This window comes from Tiliqua scincoides, chromosome 7 (assembly GCF_035046505.1).
Source record: "Tiliqua scincoides isolate rTilSci1 chromosome 7, rTilSci1.hap2, whole genome shotgun sequence".
Classification (NCBI taxonomy): domain Eukaryota; kingdom Metazoa; phylum Chordata; class Lepidosauria; order Squamata; family Scincidae; genus Tiliqua; species Tiliqua scincoides.
In genome coordinates, this window is record NC_089827.1 from 77,628,964 (window position 1) to 77,650,597 (window position 21,634).

Consider the following 21,634-nt stretch of genomic DNA (forward strand, 5'->3'; position numbering starts at 1 on the left):
TTCTTCTTTTATCCTCCATCATGCCCCCTGAGTGCTTATTTTATCCTCCATCATGCCTCCTGAGTTCTTCTTTTATCCTCCATCATGCCCCCTCACTCCCGCTTACATACCGGGTTTTAATGTTGTCCTGCCTCAGCTCTCCTCCGCGGCACTGCTCTCAATGGCGCCAGCAAGCAAATCACTGGGGAAGAACAGGATGACGCGCTCACTGCTGCAGCTCTGATTGGATGCAGCTCGGAGCGCGGCGTGCGTTTCACCCGGGGGGGGGGACGGTGCATACAGAGGGTACCGTAATGTAGCGTGTAGTGCAGGGGATCACCTTCACTACAGTAGCAATCTCAATAGGGCTTATTTTCGGGGGAGGGCTTATTTTAGAGGAATCTTACACAGTAAGGGGAGGGCTTATTTTCGGGATAGGTCTTATTATTGGGGAAACACGGTATCTCTTTAAGAATTGAATTTAAATAAAAATAAGAGCTTTCTCCTTTAAAAAATCTTACTCCACTGCTAGACTGCTAAAAGCATCAAAGTTGCTGTTTAATTTGATATGTTGATGTTTTCTTCCACATAATCTCTATCAATCATCATTTAGACTGCAAAATATCATTTAGGAGCATCCGCCTCTAAATGAAATTTAGTTGAAATTAGAAACAAAATTCTAAAGCGAAGTCCTGGTGACGATATTTCTCTGTCCCCAGAGAGTTTCCTAATTTTTCCACCGCAATCTTCATTCTGACCAACACTGGATCATGTATTTGCTTCATGTCTACAAAAGATAGCGATCATTGTGGTTTTCCCAGAGACATCTGGGAATGAGGTGGAAGCAGGGAGAAGAACATTTGTTTAAAATGGATGCTGTGTATCATCTTTCTTCTTTTCAGCATTTTTTTCTGATTTAAATTTGTATATTTGGGTGATCAAACATTTGTAAAGCAATATTTTAAAAAATCAAGAGTGTGATTGTTCTTTCCACCCAAAATGTGTGAGTTTCCCTAGAATAATATTGTCTGTTTCCTATTCAGGGACGATACGTTCTCAGACACTCTAAGCCAGAAAGCAGACAGCAAGACCAGCAGTGGGGCAGTAACAGAGGACAAGTCCTCCTCTAAGGACATGAGTTCACCCACAGATCGTCATCCTGATATATATCCAGGAAGGTAAGTTTGGCAGGATGTAAGTTGTTACATTTCCTTCTGTCAGTGTCAGCATCTGTACTTGGCATTTACGTAGTGCTTGAGAGTGTCAAAGCACTTCATTCACATAAACGATCTCAGGAATTCCTGCAATAACTGTTTACGATACACAGTTTTATTGCTGATGGGAGGTTGAGACTGAGAAGAGACTGGCTTGTCTAAGGCCACCTGGAGTTTGCATGGCTGAGGTAACATTTGAATGGGTGACTTACTTTACAGCCTACATTCCTACTACTACACTTCACTGGCAAATTATTTGGTCACGTAGTGACAGGAGTTCTTCATATATGTACAGGCAACGCAAGAGAGCCGAATTGTCGGTTCCTGGAAGACGTCCTGGCAGGACCAGTGACGGCCACTGTCCGGTTCACCCGCCACACACCCTGGCTAATTCCGCACTGGAGTTGGCTTCCCCAAGTGCACCAGGCCACAGCACTTCTCGAACTGTCCTTCAGAATCGCAACCTCAATACAGACAGTCCAGAAAGAAGACGGAGACCAGGGCATGGCAGCCTCACCAATATTAGTAGGCACGAATCACTGAAGAAAATGGACAGCCCTCCAATCAGAAGATCCACATCATCTGGCCAATACCCAGTTTTCAATGACCACAAGCCACTTGACCCAGAATCGATTGCTCAGGTATGTCTTGTTCGTTTTTATAGAAGGGAGCAAGGTTCTCATGCTCTCGCGTCTTAGTGGTGGTTTCTGAGCCATACACTAAGCAAACAGATTTAGTGTATGCCAATCTGCCCTTCTTCCACACACCCAGCATGAGTTGTGTTGTTTTTGTTTGGTCTTTTGTTTTAATCCTTGGCACACAAGACAGCTAATAACCTTGTTAGAAAATTCACACACGCACACCCCATGACCTTTAATAGTAGCTAACCTACCTACTGCAATATAGGAAAGTGGTTGCAAGTGTATTGGCACTGACTGGATTTCTTTACAGCCTTCCATGCCTTGCAAAGCAAGTGTCAGAGTAGTCGTCCAACCCCATTTCTTAAAAGCTCTTTCGCTACAGCAAGGCCGCTGACGTGCAGCAAGGTGACCCACTCTTTGTGCATTATAGCATGTTGCAGTGACCCTTGGGGGAGCAACCAAAGCCCAGGGGTCAGGTTGCTGGATATAGGTGCGAGAGCAGAAGCCTTGAATGGTCAGACAGAAAATCAAGAGACAGCAGACATATTGAGGGTTGAGAGTGCAGAGAGAGAGAGAAGCTGATTCTGCTAGCCTCCTCCTGCGTTTTTATTGTACTTGCAACATTGCTACATTCGGTTCTCAGATAAAGCCACATTAGAATCTCATACAGGGGTGAGAACAATGGGTGCTTCTTTTCTCAGAGTGCTGTATCAGCTATTGTCACACTTCAGCCTGGGAACTAGCAGCCTTGTCGGTTTGCCGTTTAACAAGGGGGGTTTGCCCGCAATTGCCATCGCACCAAGGCTTTCTGTGTGCTTCTGCTTAAGCACTTGAAAATACCACAATAGCGCTAAAGATAAAATGTGTTTTTGCTAAGGTGTCTGGAAGGGCCCTTGAACTTTGACTTTCAAAGCATAGTTTTTGTGCTGTAGACAAGCAGGAAACACCTGGTCTTGTTCTTGTTTGGTCTGTGACTGGCTCCTCTCCTCCTCTGGCTCCTCACTATAAAGAAAATAGTGTTCTTTTGTTCTAGCCCAGGGCTGTCCAAACTTTTTGGCAGGAGGGCCACATCATCTCTCTGACACTGTGTCGGGGGCCAGGAAAGAAAAGAATTAATTTACGTTTCAAATTTGAATAAATTTACATAAATGAATATATTAGAAATGGAACAATGAATGACTGAAGGTCTTGCAATAGCTCAAGGCCTATAAAAGGCCAGCCTTTCCTTCACTGCTGCTGCTGCATCACAGGCATAAAACAACAAGCAGAGGAGGGAGCCCTCGTCCCACAGCTCATGCAAGAGGTCAAACAGTTGGCCATCATGCTAAGAGCAATTGCATCAGGCCAGTGCAGGCTCCAGCGAGTCTCCAGAGGGCCAGAGGCTCATTGGAAACTGGGGTCACCCTGAGGGCTGGCTTGCAAGTCCTCAAGGGCTGCAAGTGGTCCCAGGGCCGGGGTTGGGGCACCCCTGTTCTAGCCAAACAAGGTTCAACTCTCTTGGGCAACTAAACAAGCCCATCTCTCTTTCCTCCCTGAAAGCTTGTGGCTCCCTTCTCCCACTTCAGCTTTTCTACTAAATGAGCTTGGAACCAGTGGCATAGCTGGAGGGGGTGCAAAACACTAAGTTTTGCAGGGAGCCTCACTGCAGTGTGCAAGTGGCCCCTCCCCCTCCCCTTCAGAGCTATTCCAGGCGCAAAACGGAGGCATTCACCTCTTCTCTGGGTCTCCTCTGTCATTCACCTCTGTTTTGCTCCACCCACCTGGAATGGCTCCAAAGAGGAGGGGCCACTTGCACACCATGGTGAGGCTTCCTGCAAAACTTAGTGCTTTGCACCCACTGCTGAGGCTTACCTTGGAGTAAGGAGGAAAATGTCTGCTTAGCCCAAAGAGACCTCCAGCAGCCAAAAATACTTCACAGGATATAGCAGTATGCACACCAGCGTTGCTGCATCACCACATGGGGATTTAGGTAGGATTGGGCTGCCCATCACATAACTAATATAATTTCAGTGACGACTAATGTCAGCTGGAATGGGGTCAACATGTGTCCTATAAATATGATATAGTTATCTGTAGATGTATTGACATTTCTAAATAATACTGATTAATCTTGATCAATTGATTGATTATATGGGCCTTGTAGTTGCAATATACAAGTTCAAAATACAGTACAGGTTCACTTTTTCTTGACAGCTGTTTGATGCAAATGCATAAAGCAATTGTAATGTCATGTCTGGATGTCCCTAGCGCTCTCTTTGGTACTTAGCGTTTATTTTTCATTGGTGCGTTTCTTCCTCTGAACAGGATATTGAAGAAACAATGAACACAGCTCTGAATGAACTCCGGGAACTAGAGCGTCAGAGTTCTGCAAAACATGCTCCAGATGTTGTGCTGGATACCTTGGAACAAATGAAAAATTCTCCTTCCAGCACCACTTCAACAGAATTGTTGAGTCCACTTCACAGTGTGGTGTTAAGAAACACTGAGCCTCAGATTCGGCGTAGCACGAGCTCTTCCAGCGATACCATGAGTACCTTCAAGCCCCTGGTGGCACCCAGAATGGGAGTGCAACTGAAGCCACCTGCCCTTAGGCCAAAGCCTGTCGTTCTTCCAAAAACAAACCCAAGCATAGGCCCTTCCTCTCCTTCCCAAGGTCCAACAGACAAGTCTTGCACAATGTAGAACCCAACTTGTCAATGTACGTGACAAGCATGGAGTTAACTCCCAAAAAAGTGGATCACTGAGAAATGCCTGGGTTCCGCAACACAGTTAGTTTGTATTTTTAATGGCAGAGGTTTTGTCTTCACATGTTTTTAATATAATGTCTTGAGCTACCTACATGAACGTGGGCATTTAAGATGGGTTCAGTTTTAAACTGGACAATTCAGTGAGTCATTTTAAAACAACAGGAACACATACTTGAAACTTCCACACTGCACCTTTTCTAATCAAAGCACCACAGGTCACAGCCAGCAACCCCACAGAGTTCAAACCTTTACATTAATGTTTAGACTTCATAAGGAACTCTTATGAATGTTGATTTGAAAAGGATTAATTTAATAGATTTGTTTGTATAATTGGCTCCAGTATGGATCCAATATGGTAAGGGCTGTAAGTTGGCACCTGAGAATTATTAAATGGCCTATATGAAGTGAACAGGGAAAGTGGAATCAAGACACATTGGCCATATAGTACAGTCTGGGGAAAGAATGTGCTTATTACACTGATGCAGATGGCAGCTCTCCAAATTAAAGTAAATACTTTTGTCAAGAGGCTACTGAGTAGCTTCCAGTGGTTGCACTCAGGCTTGTTGCACTGCAATAAAGCTAGATTTTTACTCACCAAATCCTTCTCACAAACAATTCACTACAAAACATGTTTACAATCTTATGAGCCAATACTTGGGATGTTTCTGCAGTAAAATGTCTTAGTTGAACAACTTTTTTTTTCCTTAACATTCCTTGGGCTTGATCAAAGTGTGAAAGAAAGATTGTGAAACCCATGGTTTGAAGCTGCTGTATTCTCACTGGTTATGATACACAATATGTAAAAAAGAATTGTGTCATTTCTTTGTTTGTTAAAATGACTTATCTGTTTCTAAACTGGAATGACTCCTACTGACGAAACAGGGCAAAGATGTTGTTTTCTACTCTAAAATCTGAATAAAATATATCAGAACCACTTTTTTTCCAAATGGAAAATGTCAGTACTTTTTTCATGTTTGTGTATGTGTGAGTGAAAACTATCAGCCTGCTTAGTGCTTCATGATTAGGGTCTTAGCTGCTGCTGTTGCATATGAACTAACTGTACAACTGTTTTGCACAAACTAACACTAAGCCATATCATTTCCATGAATGTTCTACAAGGTCACCTTCTTCCTCTACATGCTAATTTATCCTGTGTTGTTAATCAGTCAGCCACTTAACTGAAATCATGTGTAAGTACCAGCTTTGGAGTGTGAACTCCTCGATAAACTGGGGTGGGATGGGATGGGATGGGTAGGGGTGGAGGAGATTCTTACAATATCCTACTGTACATGCAAAACTGGATCCAAATAAGGGGTTTGTTCTCTCATAGCACTTGTTGTCACATTAGGACTTGACTTTTTCCAGCAAAATACTTTTCACACATTGTGGAATTATAAATGGGGGCAAAGTAGTTGTCCTGTGACACAACCTGTTAGTGTGTAACAGTTTGGCAGAACTGCTATTATCATGATTTTGGAACTGATTTATTATCATGGCAGTTTACTGGTTATAATTAGGTGACTGGGATGCTGTGTGCCGTGACACCCGGTCATGGCAGAGACATTTACATAGTCTTGCAAAAATGTTCATGAGCGTTATGAGCCTACAAACATGCGCATCAGCTTGCCTGCCCGCACATTGTCATGTTTGGTTACTGATGGTCTAAAAAAGAAAAAAAAAAGAACTATCTTTTGTTACTTCCTTGCCCTTTTCTTCTGGAGGCAACTGTTACTCACCTCCTATACCAGGCAAGCGACAGTTTACAAGCCTGAATTTGAAACCAAATAGCCGGTGATATTCATATAAGTCCTTAATTGGATTGCCTAATAAGGTAAAAAAAGAAAAGTCCCCGTACAGTGCAGTCCTAAGCACACTCACCCATTGAACTCAGTGGGATTTATTTTTGTGGAAACATGCTTAGATTAAACTGTAGGATTCCGAATGTAGTCTTCTGAATTGTGTTGTATCCATGGGAGACGAGACCATAGGAAATCGTACACTCACCAAAGTTGCCACCATGTAGGGAGGAACTCTGTCACATATCTCTTGACTGCACCCTGGAGACTTAACTAAGGTCCTGTACACTGTAGTGAAAGCATGTAGCCAACACCAATCATTGTTAAAATGTTGCAATGACCATACTAGCCTGTTGTCTTATGTAGCCCAACTCTTGGACCTTGGGACAAACAGAAGTGTCAGCTTTCCTTTAAGTGCAGTTCTAGCCTAGTGATTTTAATTACATAGATTGTGACATAACTGAGGTGGGTGCCTGTATTTTGAATCTGCATAGGGAAATTTTATATGTCTGAATAACTGTATTGGCCTTCATATTGCTTATATTAGAAATTGTTTAGTGAAGAAAAATATTAGAACAGTGCGTTTAGTGAATGCTTCCACTTGCAGCATTCACATGAGTAAAAATGTGTGTTTGATGGTTTATTATAGCTACTTCAAGTATAGTGAATGGGTATGTACCAGGAAAGACGATACGACGACAGGCACCGTCAAAAGTCCTGCCTGTGTACCTAATGGAATCAGTATTGTCCTTGACTGTCAGTTTGATAGATTGCAGTGCTGGTAGCTTTCTGCTTGTTGACTGTTACCTAATTGTGTCAATGTACATCCGTAGTATGTACATGTGAAGTGCCTTTACATTTTTAGAGGAGCTTTAGCCTTGTACTGTTGCATTTCCATTTCATGTTCGGCTCTTGTACTCTCATTGCATTCCTTCCATTCTCCAAGAACAGAAAAGTTACAATTGCACAGTCCTGAAAGAAGAAGAAAAAATGTACTGTTAAGCTGTTGTGACAATGCACTTTTATGTATAGTACTGTACATTTTGGCATGTACCATTGCCGACTTCAATATACATTCAGATTTGTTTCTCATAGTGTAACTTTATAATAAAGGAGAATAGCTGTCTGTGTCTTGTTTTAATGGTGTGTAATTGTCAGTGTGTTTTCCATGCATATCTTTGCAAATGTTCAGTAACTACTATCTGCTTCATATTATGTTGCATTCCCTCCCCCCTTCCCTAAGTGACGGGAAGATACAGGGCAGCTTTACAAGGTTAGTAAGTTTGAAGGAGAGAGCAGTCTTGCAATGTTTATGCACAATTATGCAGATTGAGCAGGTAGGATGTTAGCAGTCAAGTAGGTAGGTACTGCTATTAAGGCAGCATCAGGCCCATTAAATACCGAAACTGCTCTGCCAGCCAGCATAAAAAAATTAGGAGTGGGTGTACTACAGTCCAGGAACTCAAAACAGACATTGTCCTATAACAGGATCCTGTTGTTCACCATTGATTACTAAGCTATACAAAATCCTGTACAGAGGATCTTATGTGTCTATATAAGAGCAACATAACTTATTTGCCTGCCATGGATACACAGATCAGACAGGTAGTCACCATTCTGAGCATGTGCTGGAATCATGGCTGGAATCAGGCCATGTCTCCTATTGATTTATTGAAATAATTTATATCCCACAAGTTTGTCTCAATGACAAACAGATGCTTGCTATAATATCTATGCAACTATTCACAGGCACTGAACTTTGGGTGACAGTAGGAAGCAATAACTCATTAAATGTCCCAAAGCATTTTTCTCATTTTCTCATTTTCTCAAAGTCATGCACATTGGGGCAAAAAATCAAAACTTCTCATATAGGCTGATGGGTTCTGAGCTGTCTGTGACAGATCAGGAGAGAGATCTTGGGGTGGTGGTGGACGGGTCGATGAAAGTGTCGACCCAATGTGTGGTGGCAGTAAAGAAGGCCAATTCTATGCTTGGAATCATTAGGAAAGGTATTGAGAACAAAACAGCTAATATTATAATGCCGTTGTACAAATCGATGGTAAGGCCACACCTAGAGTATTGTGTCCAGTTCTGGTCATCACATCTCAAAAAAGACATAGTGGAAATGGAAAAGGTGCAAAAGAGAGCGACTAAGATGATTAAGGGGCTGGGGCACCTTCCTTATGAGGAAAGGCTACGGCATTTGGGCCTCTTCAGCCTAGAAAAGAGACGCCTGAGGGGGGACATGATTGAGACATACAAAATTATGCAGGGGATGGACAGAGTGGATAGGTAGATGCTCTTTACACTCTCACATAACACCAGAACCAGGGGGCGTCCACTAAAATTGAGTGTTGGGAGAGTTAGGACAGACAAAAGAAAATATTTCTTTACTCAGTGTGTAGTTAGTCTGTGGAACTCCTTGCTGCAGGATGTGGTGATGGCATCTGGCCTGGATGCCTTTAAAAGGGGATTGGTCAAGTTTCTGGAGGAAAAATCCATTACAGGTTACAAGCCATGATGTGTATGTGCAACCTCCTGATTTTAGAAATGGGCTATGTCAGAATGCCAGATGCAAGGGAGGGCACCAGGATGCAGGTCTCTTGTTATCTGGTGTGCTCCTTGGGGCATTTGGTGGGCTGCTGTGAGATACAGGAAGCTGGACCAGATGGGCCTATGGCCTGATCCAGTGGGGCTGTTCTTATGTTCTTAACTATCTGTAGTAATGAATTGCCTGTCCCTCATCCTGCACTAGCAGCCAACGGAGAAAGAGGGTCAGACAATTCATTACTACAGATGGTTGCTCTAAAAACTGAGCTGCAGATTCTGGGAGAGTTTTTGACTGATTTTCAACCACTGTGCTCCAAACTACCACAGCACACCTGTGGACATTTCATGGTACACCAATGTGCTGTGGTGCACCATTTTAACCCACTTTTTCCCAGCTCACTGGTATACACATTTGGTCCCTGTTGCGTATATGCCACTTTGAGCAGAAATGGCTTACAATTGCTGGGCTAGAAGAACAACAAACACAACGGAAAAAGCTGTGGACTTGGTCACAAGCAGAGTGTTGACATTTAGGCTAAGGGTGTTTGAATGCGTTCTTGGAGGAAATTCTATTTGTAAAGGGCATCAGAAGTGATGAGGAGGGGCAAGTGAAAGCACATAATGCTTTCAACGGTACATCAGGGTTGCTTCTTCTGGGTTTTGGACATTGAGCCCTAAATCCACCAAGCAGTTATGGAGAGGCCATGTCTTTGAGTTTCAAAATACTCTGAGAACTGGGGAGCCTCTCATTTTCTGACAGCTCCATGAAGTTTGTTGCAAGGGAAAGCTACATATTATAAAGACTGAATAACCAATTTTTTACAGAGCAGGGTTATTCTAGTACTCTGATGTGAAACCATAATGCATGAGGAATATACCAAGGCAATATGTTTTTATGGGAAAGAGACTCAGTGCATTGTCTTTTTGGTGCTGGACCTTGCTATATTATTTTGATGCCATGTACAGCTTCCACTTAGCTCTGGAAATAATCTTGTTCAACGGTAGCTGCATTTGGAAGCAGTGAAGTTAAGCCGAAATGTGTGGCCTCCTCCCTTACACCTTACAACCATGCAACCTCTTGTGCTTTAATGAGATGCTTCAATATTTAACTAATGCAAATGTTCCTTTTTATGTCTGCCAACCCTGTCAGGAAAATGCAGGGTGGGCGATGAATAAAGAATACCTCCAAAGAGGGCTGTTCAAGTGAAATCATTCTCACTGTTCAACCAACTTCTATCCCATTAATGCAGCAATTTTCAACCACCGTATTGTGGCGCATTGGTGTGCTGCAAACAGTCCACAGGTGTGCCGTGGGAACTTGGAGCACAGTGGTTGAAAATTGCTGGAAAAAACTTTGGGGTTCTGCAGCTCTTTTCCTAGGGCAACTTCAGCCAGTGGAGGAAGAGGGATAGTTAATTATTATAGACAGTTGCCCTAGAAATACAGCTCAGGACCTGGAAGAGTCTCCCAGAAGTGACATCTCAAGAGGTGAAGACCTTAGAGGTCAGAGTGCTGGGGGAAGAAAAATGTTGAAAATCACTACCTTAATGGGAACAATTTGAAAGGAAATGGGGGGAGACCCTAGATTGCTTGCAAGTTACAGCAACCAGCATTATTCATATAATCTGCAAAGTACAGCAACAAGAACAGAGGGTGGACATCAATAATTTTTATTGTTTTTAAGAAACAATACTGTGATCTCTAAAGACCACAACTGAAAGAACATAAGAGCAGCCCCACTGGATCAGGCCATAGGCCCATCTAGTCCAGCTTCCTGTATCTCACAGCGGCCCACCAAATGCCCCAGGGAGCACACCAGATAACGAGACCTGCAAGGCTTCCTGGGAATTGTAGTTAAGAACATAAGAACAGCCCCACTGGATCAGGCCATAGGCCCATCTAGTCCAGCTTCCTGTATCTCACAGCGGCCCACCAAATGCCCCAGGGAGCACATCAGATAACGAGACCTGCAAGGCCTCCTGGGAATTGTAGTTAAGAACATAAGAACAGCCCCACTGGATCAGGCCATAGGCCCATCTAGTCCAGCTTCCTGAATCTCACAGCGGCCCACCAAATGCCCCAGGGAGCACACCAGATAACAAGAGACCTCACCCTGGTGCCCTCCCTTGCACCTGGCATTCTGATATTTTTTGCATCATGAAGCATGAGTGGCATCATAAAGCATGAGTGACATACTTTGGTGTGGATATAATTGCTATAAATAAACTTGGACATAGTTTGTGGGGGACAAGTTACTATGAAGCGATTCCCGATTCATAGATCATCATTTCCATAAATTGTAGCCTGCCCCCACCAAATGTGTGGTGCTTGCGTATGTCAGTTTACCTTGCAACTCAAAGATGTCAATTACATTTCCTAAGGCAACTGTGCATTTCACCTGTAGAACAAACATTAATCTGGATGTGTGATCAGCAAAGTCTTGGATGGATGGTTTTTGTGGAATAGTTCTGACTCCTGAAGAAAGATGTGGGGATTCAAGATGTGACAAGGAGACAGAAGACACTGCAGGAACAAGACATAGTAAAGAGGCATGGTTTGATTTTCACAATCTTGTGCAAGGCAAAACAACATATTTTGGGACAAAGTGGATGTAAGAAGAATGAAGGGCAAGACGCTGGGGCTTGAGCTTTGATTCCTTTCTTTGCTCTGTACGCCTCATACAGTTGCTGCACATCTAATGTTACATCTAGACTACCTGCACATTGTGCATTTCTGAGCCATATTATTACATTTGAAGACCACCTGCAGTTTGCTGTCTTCAAAGAAATTGATAAAAAATATATACTCAAGCACCATGGCAACTAGTACATCATTACCATAGTAACCAACTGAATATCATTATCTTCTAAAGCGAGTCCTGGCTGAGAAATATTACATACCTGCGGTAAGACTGAAAGCGAGGGTTTGTAATTTCCGGTTTCAAACTCTGCTCCAGCATCTAATTGCCAACAGCAGAGCAGGAGCAGCATCAGAGCTCAGCCTGATCGGGTGATGGCCGAGGGTCCGCCTGCTTGTGCCAACCCCCAAACGGCCTGAATCATTTGCATGACCCAGCTGACTGACTCGTTCTATTGTGGTTGCCAACGCCCCACCCACAGATGGGTGTCTTTGTGGGTCCTCTAGTGCAGTGTTTCTCAGCATCGATTCCCCCACCGTACCACTTCGCATGATCCACCTATTGGTGATGTTGTCATTGCTAGTTACTTCTGGGTTGAGAGGCCAGATGCTATGTGACAAACACCAGTAAGAGGCTTAGTGTAGACAGGAGGGCTTTTGTCATGTTACTTGTCTCACTGCTGGGCAGCAGATGTCTGGGGGTCCCACCAGTACCACCAGACACTACCTCAAGTACCACTGGTGATACCCGTACTACTAGTTGAGGAACACTGCAATATGAGTCACTGTCATCCATCCCTCACCCACCTGCTGGTGGGAGTAAGGGCAGCTATGGGATGGTGCCTTAGATCAGGAAATCCTGTGTGAGGAAAAAGATTAAGCATTTCCCAAAGGCTGCTGCCGTGATAGAAATGGAAGACCCTTCCTCCCTCCCTCCCACCCTCCTCTGCAAGGGTGAAATGAAACCAGAGATCTGACTGCTTCAAGTCTGCTTTGTTTCCCTCTGCAGTTCATAAGAACATAAGAACAGCCCCACTGGATCAGGCCACAGGCCCATCTAGTCCAGCTTCCTGTATCTCACAGCGGCCCACCAAATGCCCCAGGGAGCACATCAGATAACGAGACCTGCAAGGCCTCCTGGGAATTGTAGTTAAGAACATAAGAACAGCCCCACTGGATCAGGTCATAGGCCCATCTAGTCCAGCTTCCTGTATCTCACAGCGGCCCCACCAAATGCCCCAGGGAGCACACCAGACAACAAGAGACCTCATCCTGGTGCCCTCCCTTGCATCTGACATAGCCCATTTCTAAAATCAGGAGGTTGCACATACACATCATGGTTTGTACCCCATAATGGATTTTTCCTCCAGAAACTTGTCCAATCCCCTTTTAAAGGCGTCTAGGCTAGATGCCAGCACCACATCCTGTGGCAAGGAGTTCCACAGACCGACCACATGCTGAGTAAAGAAATATTTTCTTTGTCCTAACCCGCCCAACACTCAATTTTAGTGGATGTCCCCTGGTTCTGGTATTATGTGAGAGTGTAAAGAGCATCTCCCTATCCACTCTGTCCATCCCCTGCATAATTTTGTGTGTCTCAATCATGTCCCCCCCTCAGGCGCCTCTTTTCTAGGCTGAAGAGGCCCAAACACCATAGCCTTTCCTCATAAGGAAGGTGCCCCAGCCCCGTAATCATCTTAGTCACTCTCTTTTGCACCTTTTCCATTTCCACTATGTTTTTTTTGAGATGCGGTGACCAGAACTGGACACAATACTCCAGGTGTGGCCTTACCATAGATTTGTACAACGGCATTATAATACTAGCCGTTTTGTTCTCAATACCCTTCCTAATGATCCCAAGCATAGAATTGGCCTTCTTCACTGCCGTCGCACATTGGGTCGACACTTTCATCGACCTGTCCACCACCACCCCAAGATCTCTCTCCTGATCTGTCACAGACATCTCAGAACCCATCCTATATCTAAAGTTTTGATTTTTTGCCCCAGTGTGCATGACTTTACACTTACAGACATTGAAGCGCATCTGCCATTTTGCTGCCCATTCTGCCAGTCTGGAGAGATCCTTCTAGAACTCCTCACAATCACTTCTGGTCTTCACCACTCGGAAAAGTTTGGTGTCGTCTGCAAACTTAGCCACTTCACTGCTCAACCCTGTCTCCAGGTCATTTATGAAGAGGTTGAAAAGCACTGGTCCCAGGACAGATCCTTGGGGCACACTGCTTTTCACCTCTCTCCATTGTGAAAATTGCCCATTGACACCCACCCTCTGCTTCCTGGCCTCCAACCAGTTCTCAATCCACGAGAGGACCTGTCCTCTAATTCCCTGACTGTGGAGTTTTTTCAGTAGTCTTTGGTGAGGGACCGTGTCAAACGCCTTCTGAAAGTCCAGATATATAATGTCCATGGGTTCGCCCACATCCACATGCCTGTTGACCTTTTCAAAGAATTCTAAAAGGTTCGTGAGGAAAGACTTACCCTTACAGAAGCCATGCTGACTCTCCCTCAGCAAGGCCTGTTCGTCTATGTGTTTTGAGATCCTATCTTTGATGAGGCATTCCACCATCTTACCCGGTATGGATGTTAGGCTGACCGGCCTATAGTTTCCCGGGTCCCCCCTCTTTCCCTTTTTAAAAATAGACGTGACATTTGCTATCCTCCAATCTTCTGGCACTGTGGCCGTTTTGAGGGACAAGTTGCATACCTTAGTCAAGAGATCTGCAACTTCATTCTTCAATTCCTTAATAACTCTTGGGTGGATGCCATCAGGGCCCGGTGACTTATTGATCTTTAATTTATCAATGAGGTCTGAAACATCTTCTCTTTTAACCTCTATCTGACTTAATTCCTTGGTCAGGAGGGGCCATTTGGGCAGCGGTATCTGCCCAAGGTCTTCTGCTGTGAAGACAGATGCAAAGAACTCATTTAATTTCTCTGCCATCTCTAAGTCTCCTTTTATCTCCCCTTTCCCTCCCTCACCATCCAGAGGGCCAACCGCTTCTCTGGTGGGTTTCCTGCTTCTAACATATTTGAAGAAGCTTTTATTATTCCCCTTAATGTTGCTGGCCATGCGTTCCTCATAGTCTTGCTTGGCCTCCTGTATCACTGTCTTTTGCCACAGTTTATGTTCCTTTTTATTCTCCTCATTAGGGCAAGACTTCCATTTATGGAAGGAAGCTTCCTTGCCCTTCATAGCCTCTCTAACTTGGCTGGTTAGCCATGCGGGCACCCTCCTGGATTTAGTGGAACCCTTCTTTCTTTGCGGTATACACCTCTGCTGGGCCTCTATTACTGTTGTTTTAAGCAGCCTCCATGCACTCTGGAGAGACTGGACTCTTTTTACCCTCCCTTTCAACCTCCTTCTAACCAGCCTCCTCATTTGAGGGAAGTCTGCCCGTCGGAAGTCAAGGGTTTTTGTTAGAGATTTGCCTGGTATTCTTCCCCCAACGTGCACGTCAAAACGGATTGCAGCATGATCACTGTTCCCAATGGCTCAGTAACGTTTACATCTCTAACCAGGTCCTGCATACCGCACAATATTAAATCCAGAGTCACCTGTCCTCTGGTGGGCTCCGTGACTAGCTGCTCTAAGCCACAGTCATTTAGCACGTCAAGAAATCCGGTTTCCTTATCATGACCAGAACACAAATTGACCCAGTCAATATGAGGATAATTGAAGTCCCCCATGATTACAACCCTGTCCCTCCTTGTCACCTCCCTGATCTGTTTCCTCATTTCAAGGTCCCCATCAGATTTCTGGTCTGGAGGACGATAGCACGCCCCCAGTATTACATCGCTGCACAAGCCTGGTAATTTAACCCACAGAGATTCTACAGTGGAGTCGGACCCACCTTCAGTCTCTACTTTGCTGGATTCTATCCCTTCCTTAACATAAACGGCCACCCCACCTCCAACACGCCCCTGCCTGTCCCTCCTGTAGAGTTTATAGCCCGGGATTGCGCTATCCCACTGACTCTCCACATTCCGCCAGGTTTCCGTTATGCCCACTATGTCAATGTTTTCCCTTGTCACCAGACATTCCAGTTCTCCCACCTTTGCTCGTAGACTTCGGGCATTTGCATAAAAGCATTTGTACACAGAATGCCCTAGGATGGGCTGCTTCTTCACTCCTTTGTCCCCGCATCCTCTCATTGTGCCAAACCATCTATCACATCCCATCACGCTACCTTTCCCAATTTCTTATCCTACTCTGCCTTTGTCTTGTTGTTCTCTAACCTCCCCATCCTCATCCCATAGGGATGAGGAGTCCCGAACTGGATGCCCCTCGGCTCCTGTCGGCCTTCCCCCAGGGATCAGTTTAAAAGCTGCTCTGCCACCTTTTTAATGTTATGCGCCAGCAGTCTGGTTCCATTCTGGTTCAAATGGAGCCCGTCCCTCTTGTACAGGCCCCGCTTGTCCCAAAACGTTCCCCAGTGCCTAACAAATCTAAACCCCTCCTCCCTACACCACCGTCTCATCCACGCATTGAGACCCCTGATCTCCGCCTGCCTAGCTGGCCCTGCGTGTGGAACAGGTAGCACTTCAGAGAACGCTACCTTTGAGGTCCTGGCTTTCAGCTTCCTGCCTAAAAGCCTAAATTTGGCCTCCAGGACCTCCCAGCTACACTTGCCCACGTCGTTGGTGCCGACATGCACCACAGCCACTACCTCTCCCCCAGCACTGTCTACCAGCCTGTCTAGACGAGAAGTGATGTCCGCATCCTTCGCACCAGGCAGGCAAGTCACCATGCGGTCCTCACATCCGTCGCAAACCCCCCTCTCTAATAATCTAATCCCCCACTACAAGAAGCCCCCGACCCCCCTCCTGCCGAGGAGTATCCTGAGTGCGTTCGGATATGGGCCCATCCCCTGGAGAAGGGGTCCCCCCTAGGGGATTGTTTCCCTCCTCTCCAGGATGACGTCCTCCAGTCCCGAGACTTCCCACCCGGGCAGCTGAGGAGCTGCACGCCTGAGGTTGGGATGAAGCCTGATTGTCCCCAGAAGTCTCCCCACGGTCCTCCTCTGCCTGCCTGCGCTTCTCCAGGTCGGCCACCAAGGCTTCAAGGGAGCGGGCACATTCCCTGAGACCCTGGAGCTCCTTGCACCGAGGACACACCCATGACTTATGCCCCAGAGACATATAATCATACATGTGGCACTCAATGCAGAACACTGGATAGCCCCCACCCTGCTGCTGGCTGGCTGACTGCATAGCTTTTTTGTTGCTGTTGTTTTATTTAGGGGTACTTTTAAAAACCCTACACTGGTTAGCAGCCCTCTTCTCAAGGGAAGAGGAAGGGCAGTGTATGGGGCCCTGGCCTCCTCGCCCTGCTGCTGAACTCGCCCAGATGCTAAACTCTCAGTTTACCTGGCACTTGGGGTCCCAGAGGCACTTGGGGTTCCCAGAGGCCACACGCATCTGGAGAGAGCCTCACGCGATGGCAGGCCTAGCTTTATACTCCTGGCTGGCTCCTCCTCCCTCCTTCCTTGCTGATTGAAAGGGGGGCTGGTCTTCCCAGGTGAGTTTACAAAAGCTCAGGAAGACAAAAGGCTGCTGATGGTCGTAACCTACTCTGCAGGCTCCTGAATGGAGTGCTTGGATTAGCCTAATGGGGCTCTTATCACCTCCTAAAGGTGGTGATGCTGAATTTCTAAAATGGACTATGCCTGGGTGGCTGGGAATTGGCCCTTCCTAGGTTCTTTCCCTCCTAGTTCTGTTCTCTTAGGCTGGACTGTTTTGTAACCTCAAGCTAGTTTTTATTTGAGTTTGTTTAATTATTTATTGCTTTCTAGATCCTGTGTCCCAATTTACTGAACTGTTTAGGCTATGTTCTAACTTAGATTAAGTTTAACTTGGGTTAAGTATAGGGTTAATTTAAAACAAAGTAGAAAAACCTGCTTTCCACTTTATCCTCCTCCCTTCCTTCGATTAGGTGCTACTTTAGGTGCAGCTAACTTTCAACTTTGATTTAAGTGCCTGACCCTTGGGCTTTTACTCACAAGTAGGACTCTGCTCCTGCTCAGAGTAGACCTACGCACCTCCCTTAGGTGCTAACTTTCAATTTTGCTTTAAGGTTGATTTAAGACAAGGAGTTAGAAAGACAAAGAGTCAGAAAGAGTACACTTACCCTCTCGTCATCTTCCTCCTCTCCTTCTCCAAAAGGAGAAGTCCAATCTACAAAACAAAAGCTACAGCTGCAAACCATGCACCAGATCAAACTATACACAATTATCCAAAGGACAACACAATATGAATCTAGACATAATTGCCAGTTCAACCTTACTTTTGAACTTTTTTTCAGTCTTGGGTCTGTGTGTGTGTGAGAGAGACAGAACTTTGTATCTGTGGCAAAAATGTGGGCACTGTGTGTGTGGATTGCCCCATTCACATGAGACACCAACAGCAGGCATCATTCCTAGCTTTTGTGACAGCTAAAAGCAGGACATTTGACTAGAAAAAGTCACTTTTATATACTTGGTTTTCGAGTTTCTATCTTAATATCACCCCCTAGTGGCAATTCCTGGATTATTTTTGTTTGCAAATTCAGCCTAATTTTTGTGTTCCCAAAACTTTTTGAATTTGCTCCCCAACACACACCCTGAAGTATTACTGAGGCTCCCCAAAACAGATGCAAGCTTCTGCTCCACAGGTTGAACATACAGAGATGTGGACACCCTGCTACTGAGTGCGAGAATTTGTAGGCAAAGACAGACATTTCACACTAGCACTCAAGTGCAGAACAGTTAAGTTCTTATCCTTCCAAAAGCCAAACACAGGAGAACATAAGGACAAAACAGCCATTCTTTCTGGACTCTCTTCCTCTCAAAGCACATGTGAATGAAGGGGCAGTCACATCGCCAGCCCAGTACAGATCATTGAGAAGAGTTGCCAACTTTCTGAGATTGGCCTGGAGTCTCCAGGAACCAGCATCAATCTGCAGGTGACTACTGAAAGCAAGCCTGGAGCTTCCTGCACAACACTATGTTGAAAAAAATAATCTCCAAGAATAGCTTCAGTCAGAGTTGGCAGCCCATTAGTGAAAGTCCACTGTGAGGACAACCACTGTGGTTGGTCTGTGGAGCTCCTTGCCACAAGGTGTGGTGACAGCATCTGGCCTAGATGCTTTTAAAAGGGGATTGGACAAGTTTCTGGAGGAAAAATCCATTACAAGTTACAAGCCATGATGTGTATTTGCGACCTCCTGATTTTAGAAGTGGGCTATGTCAAATGCAGGGGGTGTTCTCTTGTGTACTCCCTGGGGCATTTGGTGGGCCGCTGTGAGATACAGGAAGCTGGACTAGATGGGCCTGTGGCCTGATCCAGTGGGGCTGTTCTTATGTTCTTAAACTACAATTCCCAGGAGGCCTTGCAGGTCTCTTGTTATCTGGTGTGCTCCCTGGGGCATTTGGTGGGCCGCTGTGAGATACAGGAAGCTGGACTAGATGGGCCTCTGGCCTGATCCAGTGGGGCTGTTCTTATGTTCTTAACTACAATTCCCAGAAGGCCTTGCAGGTCTCTTGTTATCTGGTGTGCTCCCTGGGGCATTTGGTGGGCCGCTGTGAGATGCAGGAAGCTGGACTAGATGGGCCTCTGGCCTGAGCCAGTGGGGCTGTTCTTATGTTCTTAAACTACAATTCCCAGGAGGCCTTGCAGGTCTCTTGTTATCTGGTGTGCTCCCTGGGGCATTTGGTGGGCCGCTGTGAGATACAGGAAGCTGGACTAGATGGGCCTCTGGCCTGATCCAGTGGGGCTGTTCTTATGTTCTTAACTACAATTCCCAGGAGGCCTTGCAGGTCTCTTGTTGTCTGGTGTGCTCCCTGGGGCATTTGGTGGGCCGCTGTGAGATGCAGGAAGCTGGACTAGATGGGCCTCTGGCCTGAGCCAGTGGGGCTGTTCTTATGTTCTTATGAGGGTCATTCAGTCTCTCCAGGTACCAGGTGGAGAAGGAGGGCACCACCTGCCTTATGTTCCGACTGCCCTGGAGTTTTATGACCCCCTCCAATCCTTCATCTCTTCAAGGACTTGCCAGGGGCTGCCTTAAAACTTAATGTATGGCTCTGTTTTTCTGTCAGGAGCTTAAATAAAACTAGGCCTAATGAAGGTGAATGCCATAAAGAAGGGGCAAGGAAATCAATTCTTTGAACAAATTTTTTGATACCATTACAATTGTAAGAAGGAATGCTGCTCACTCACTCTCCCCAACTCATACCTTAACATTCACCAGAACCCTCAACTTTCAACACTTTCTGTTTTCAATATGATAGCAATGGATTTTTTTTTCTTTTAAGGAAAACATTGCATGTAAGCGCACAGTATTAAAAATGTACGAGCTGCAAGTAGACTTGCAGTAGAAAAATCTACTTTTAATACTCTCCCTCTTGAAGGCTGACCTTTAACTGAAGTGACAAGATTATGGAATTGGAAATGAGCAAAGCTTTTAAGTTGCTATTCTGAGCCATGGAAGTGATTACAGGGCAGGTTCGTGCTTTATATATAGATGCAGGGCGTGGCCGTGGCCGTGGCCAGCTCAGACCAATGTTTCACCTCATCCGTGGACCATCAGTTTCAACCAGGGGCCTTCCCCAGTCATGCCACCAGAGATTCCTTAACTGGAAGCCAAAGATTGAACTGGTGACACTATACAAGCAGGGTAGTGGGCCTGCTTAATACCTATGGGGAAACCTATGGGGCAAAAGAAAGGAGTCAGGGGAGCTCAATCTTCACAGCATTTTGGCAGTCAGATTCTGGTGCCTGCTATTTTTCCCCCAGAAGCCCCCTGATGTTGTGTTGCTCCAGTTTCTGTTGGGGGGGGGAAGGTAAATAGCAAATAATAATGAAAACACATCAAACAAAGCAAACATGTAAATCACATCCTAATTCCTAGCTAGACTTGATTTGCTCACATTTGTTGCTGATAGCCAAGCCAAAACGGAAGGGTGTCTGGTTGCTCCAGGTCTAGATGACTAAACAGACTTGCCATTCCTGCAGGTCTTTGATGTAGGGATTCATCTGTCAGCAGCACTGCAAGTGAGGGGTGGGGGTGCTGCATGCTTTGGACTGGTCAATCTATATTGGAAACATTCCAATTTATTTGATACATATCATATTCAATGACAGTTCTGGACAGCCAGCATATGCAACTTACGTAGCCGTCTGAAAAGTGGTCCCAGACTGCTGAGCAACATCCGTCCTTCTACACCACTGGAACATCAGCTTTATGGCACTGGAGAACTCCAAAGGGAGCCATTCTTCAGTTGCTGTACTGTGGATCAATTCTGAATTATGGAGCAGGGGAGGAAGTTTTAACCCCAACTTCCAGAGCCATTCAACTGAATGAAATTTCTGACCTTCATGGGGAATAAGCACCAAGGAGTCATTCAAATGAGCTTATTTTCAAATGAAATATGAGCCCTACCTGAAAAGTAGCAGGTACCGTCACAGAAAGGGGAAAATCAGGTTCAGATACCACAAGGAAGGCTGTAGCTTGATGCCATTTGGGACCTGCCTTTGTCCATCCTGGAAAAGTAGTTCATTAGTGTGCTAAGGAAGGTGTTTGTTATCTGGTCTGGAGTGACCACACCATGATCAGTTAGCCAAGGCCCCCTTGACTGAAAATGGCATGCAGGTGAGTAGTTTGTCAGTTACATAACCTTCTCAAATTGACAGCAGGTTCTGACTTTTAATTGGGTATAAAGAAGGACTCCGTTTGGGAAGAGGTGTGACTGTTTCACTATTCCATCATGCCTACATAGTCACATGTGATGAGGTAGGAGGTTAATCCCTCTTAGACTAGGCTCAGAGATACCCACCTGGGTATGTATTAGGTTCTTAGGAAGTTTAACTTTTATCTGTCTGCGTTCTGTATATATTCTATTACGATCTCTGTTCCTGTCCTTACGTATATAACCTTCTTTAATATCTAAAATAAACCAAATATGTTTTTGTCTGTGTTTTATTGAGTACTGGGGGAGTGTGGATGCATCTAAATCTGGCCTAGCCATTCAACCTGCTACTAATGTTTGTTTAAGACCAGAATCCTGAGACTTGGACCC

General features: G+C 45.3%; 1 protein-coding gene across 1 annotated transcript in view; it reads left to right on the forward strand.

Annotated features, from left to right (window-relative positions):
* The window catches only part of SRGAP1 (SLIT-ROBO Rho GTPase activating protein 1), a 133,285-nt gene extending 125,801 nt beyond the window's left edge, over window positions 1-7,484 (forward strand). Inside the window, exons 20-22 of the mRNA XM_066634383.1 lie at window positions 1,023-1,157; window positions 1,489-1,834; window positions 4,139-7,484. Of these exons, the coding sequence (XP_066490480.1) occupies window positions 1,023-1,157; window positions 1,489-1,834; window positions 4,139-4,516 (859 nt within the window). The 3' untranslated portion in view covers window positions 4,517-7,484. The remainder of the gene's footprint in view (window positions 1-1,022; window positions 1,158-1,488; window positions 1,835-4,138) is intronic.
* Window positions 7,485-21,634: the final 14,150 nt, after the last annotated feature.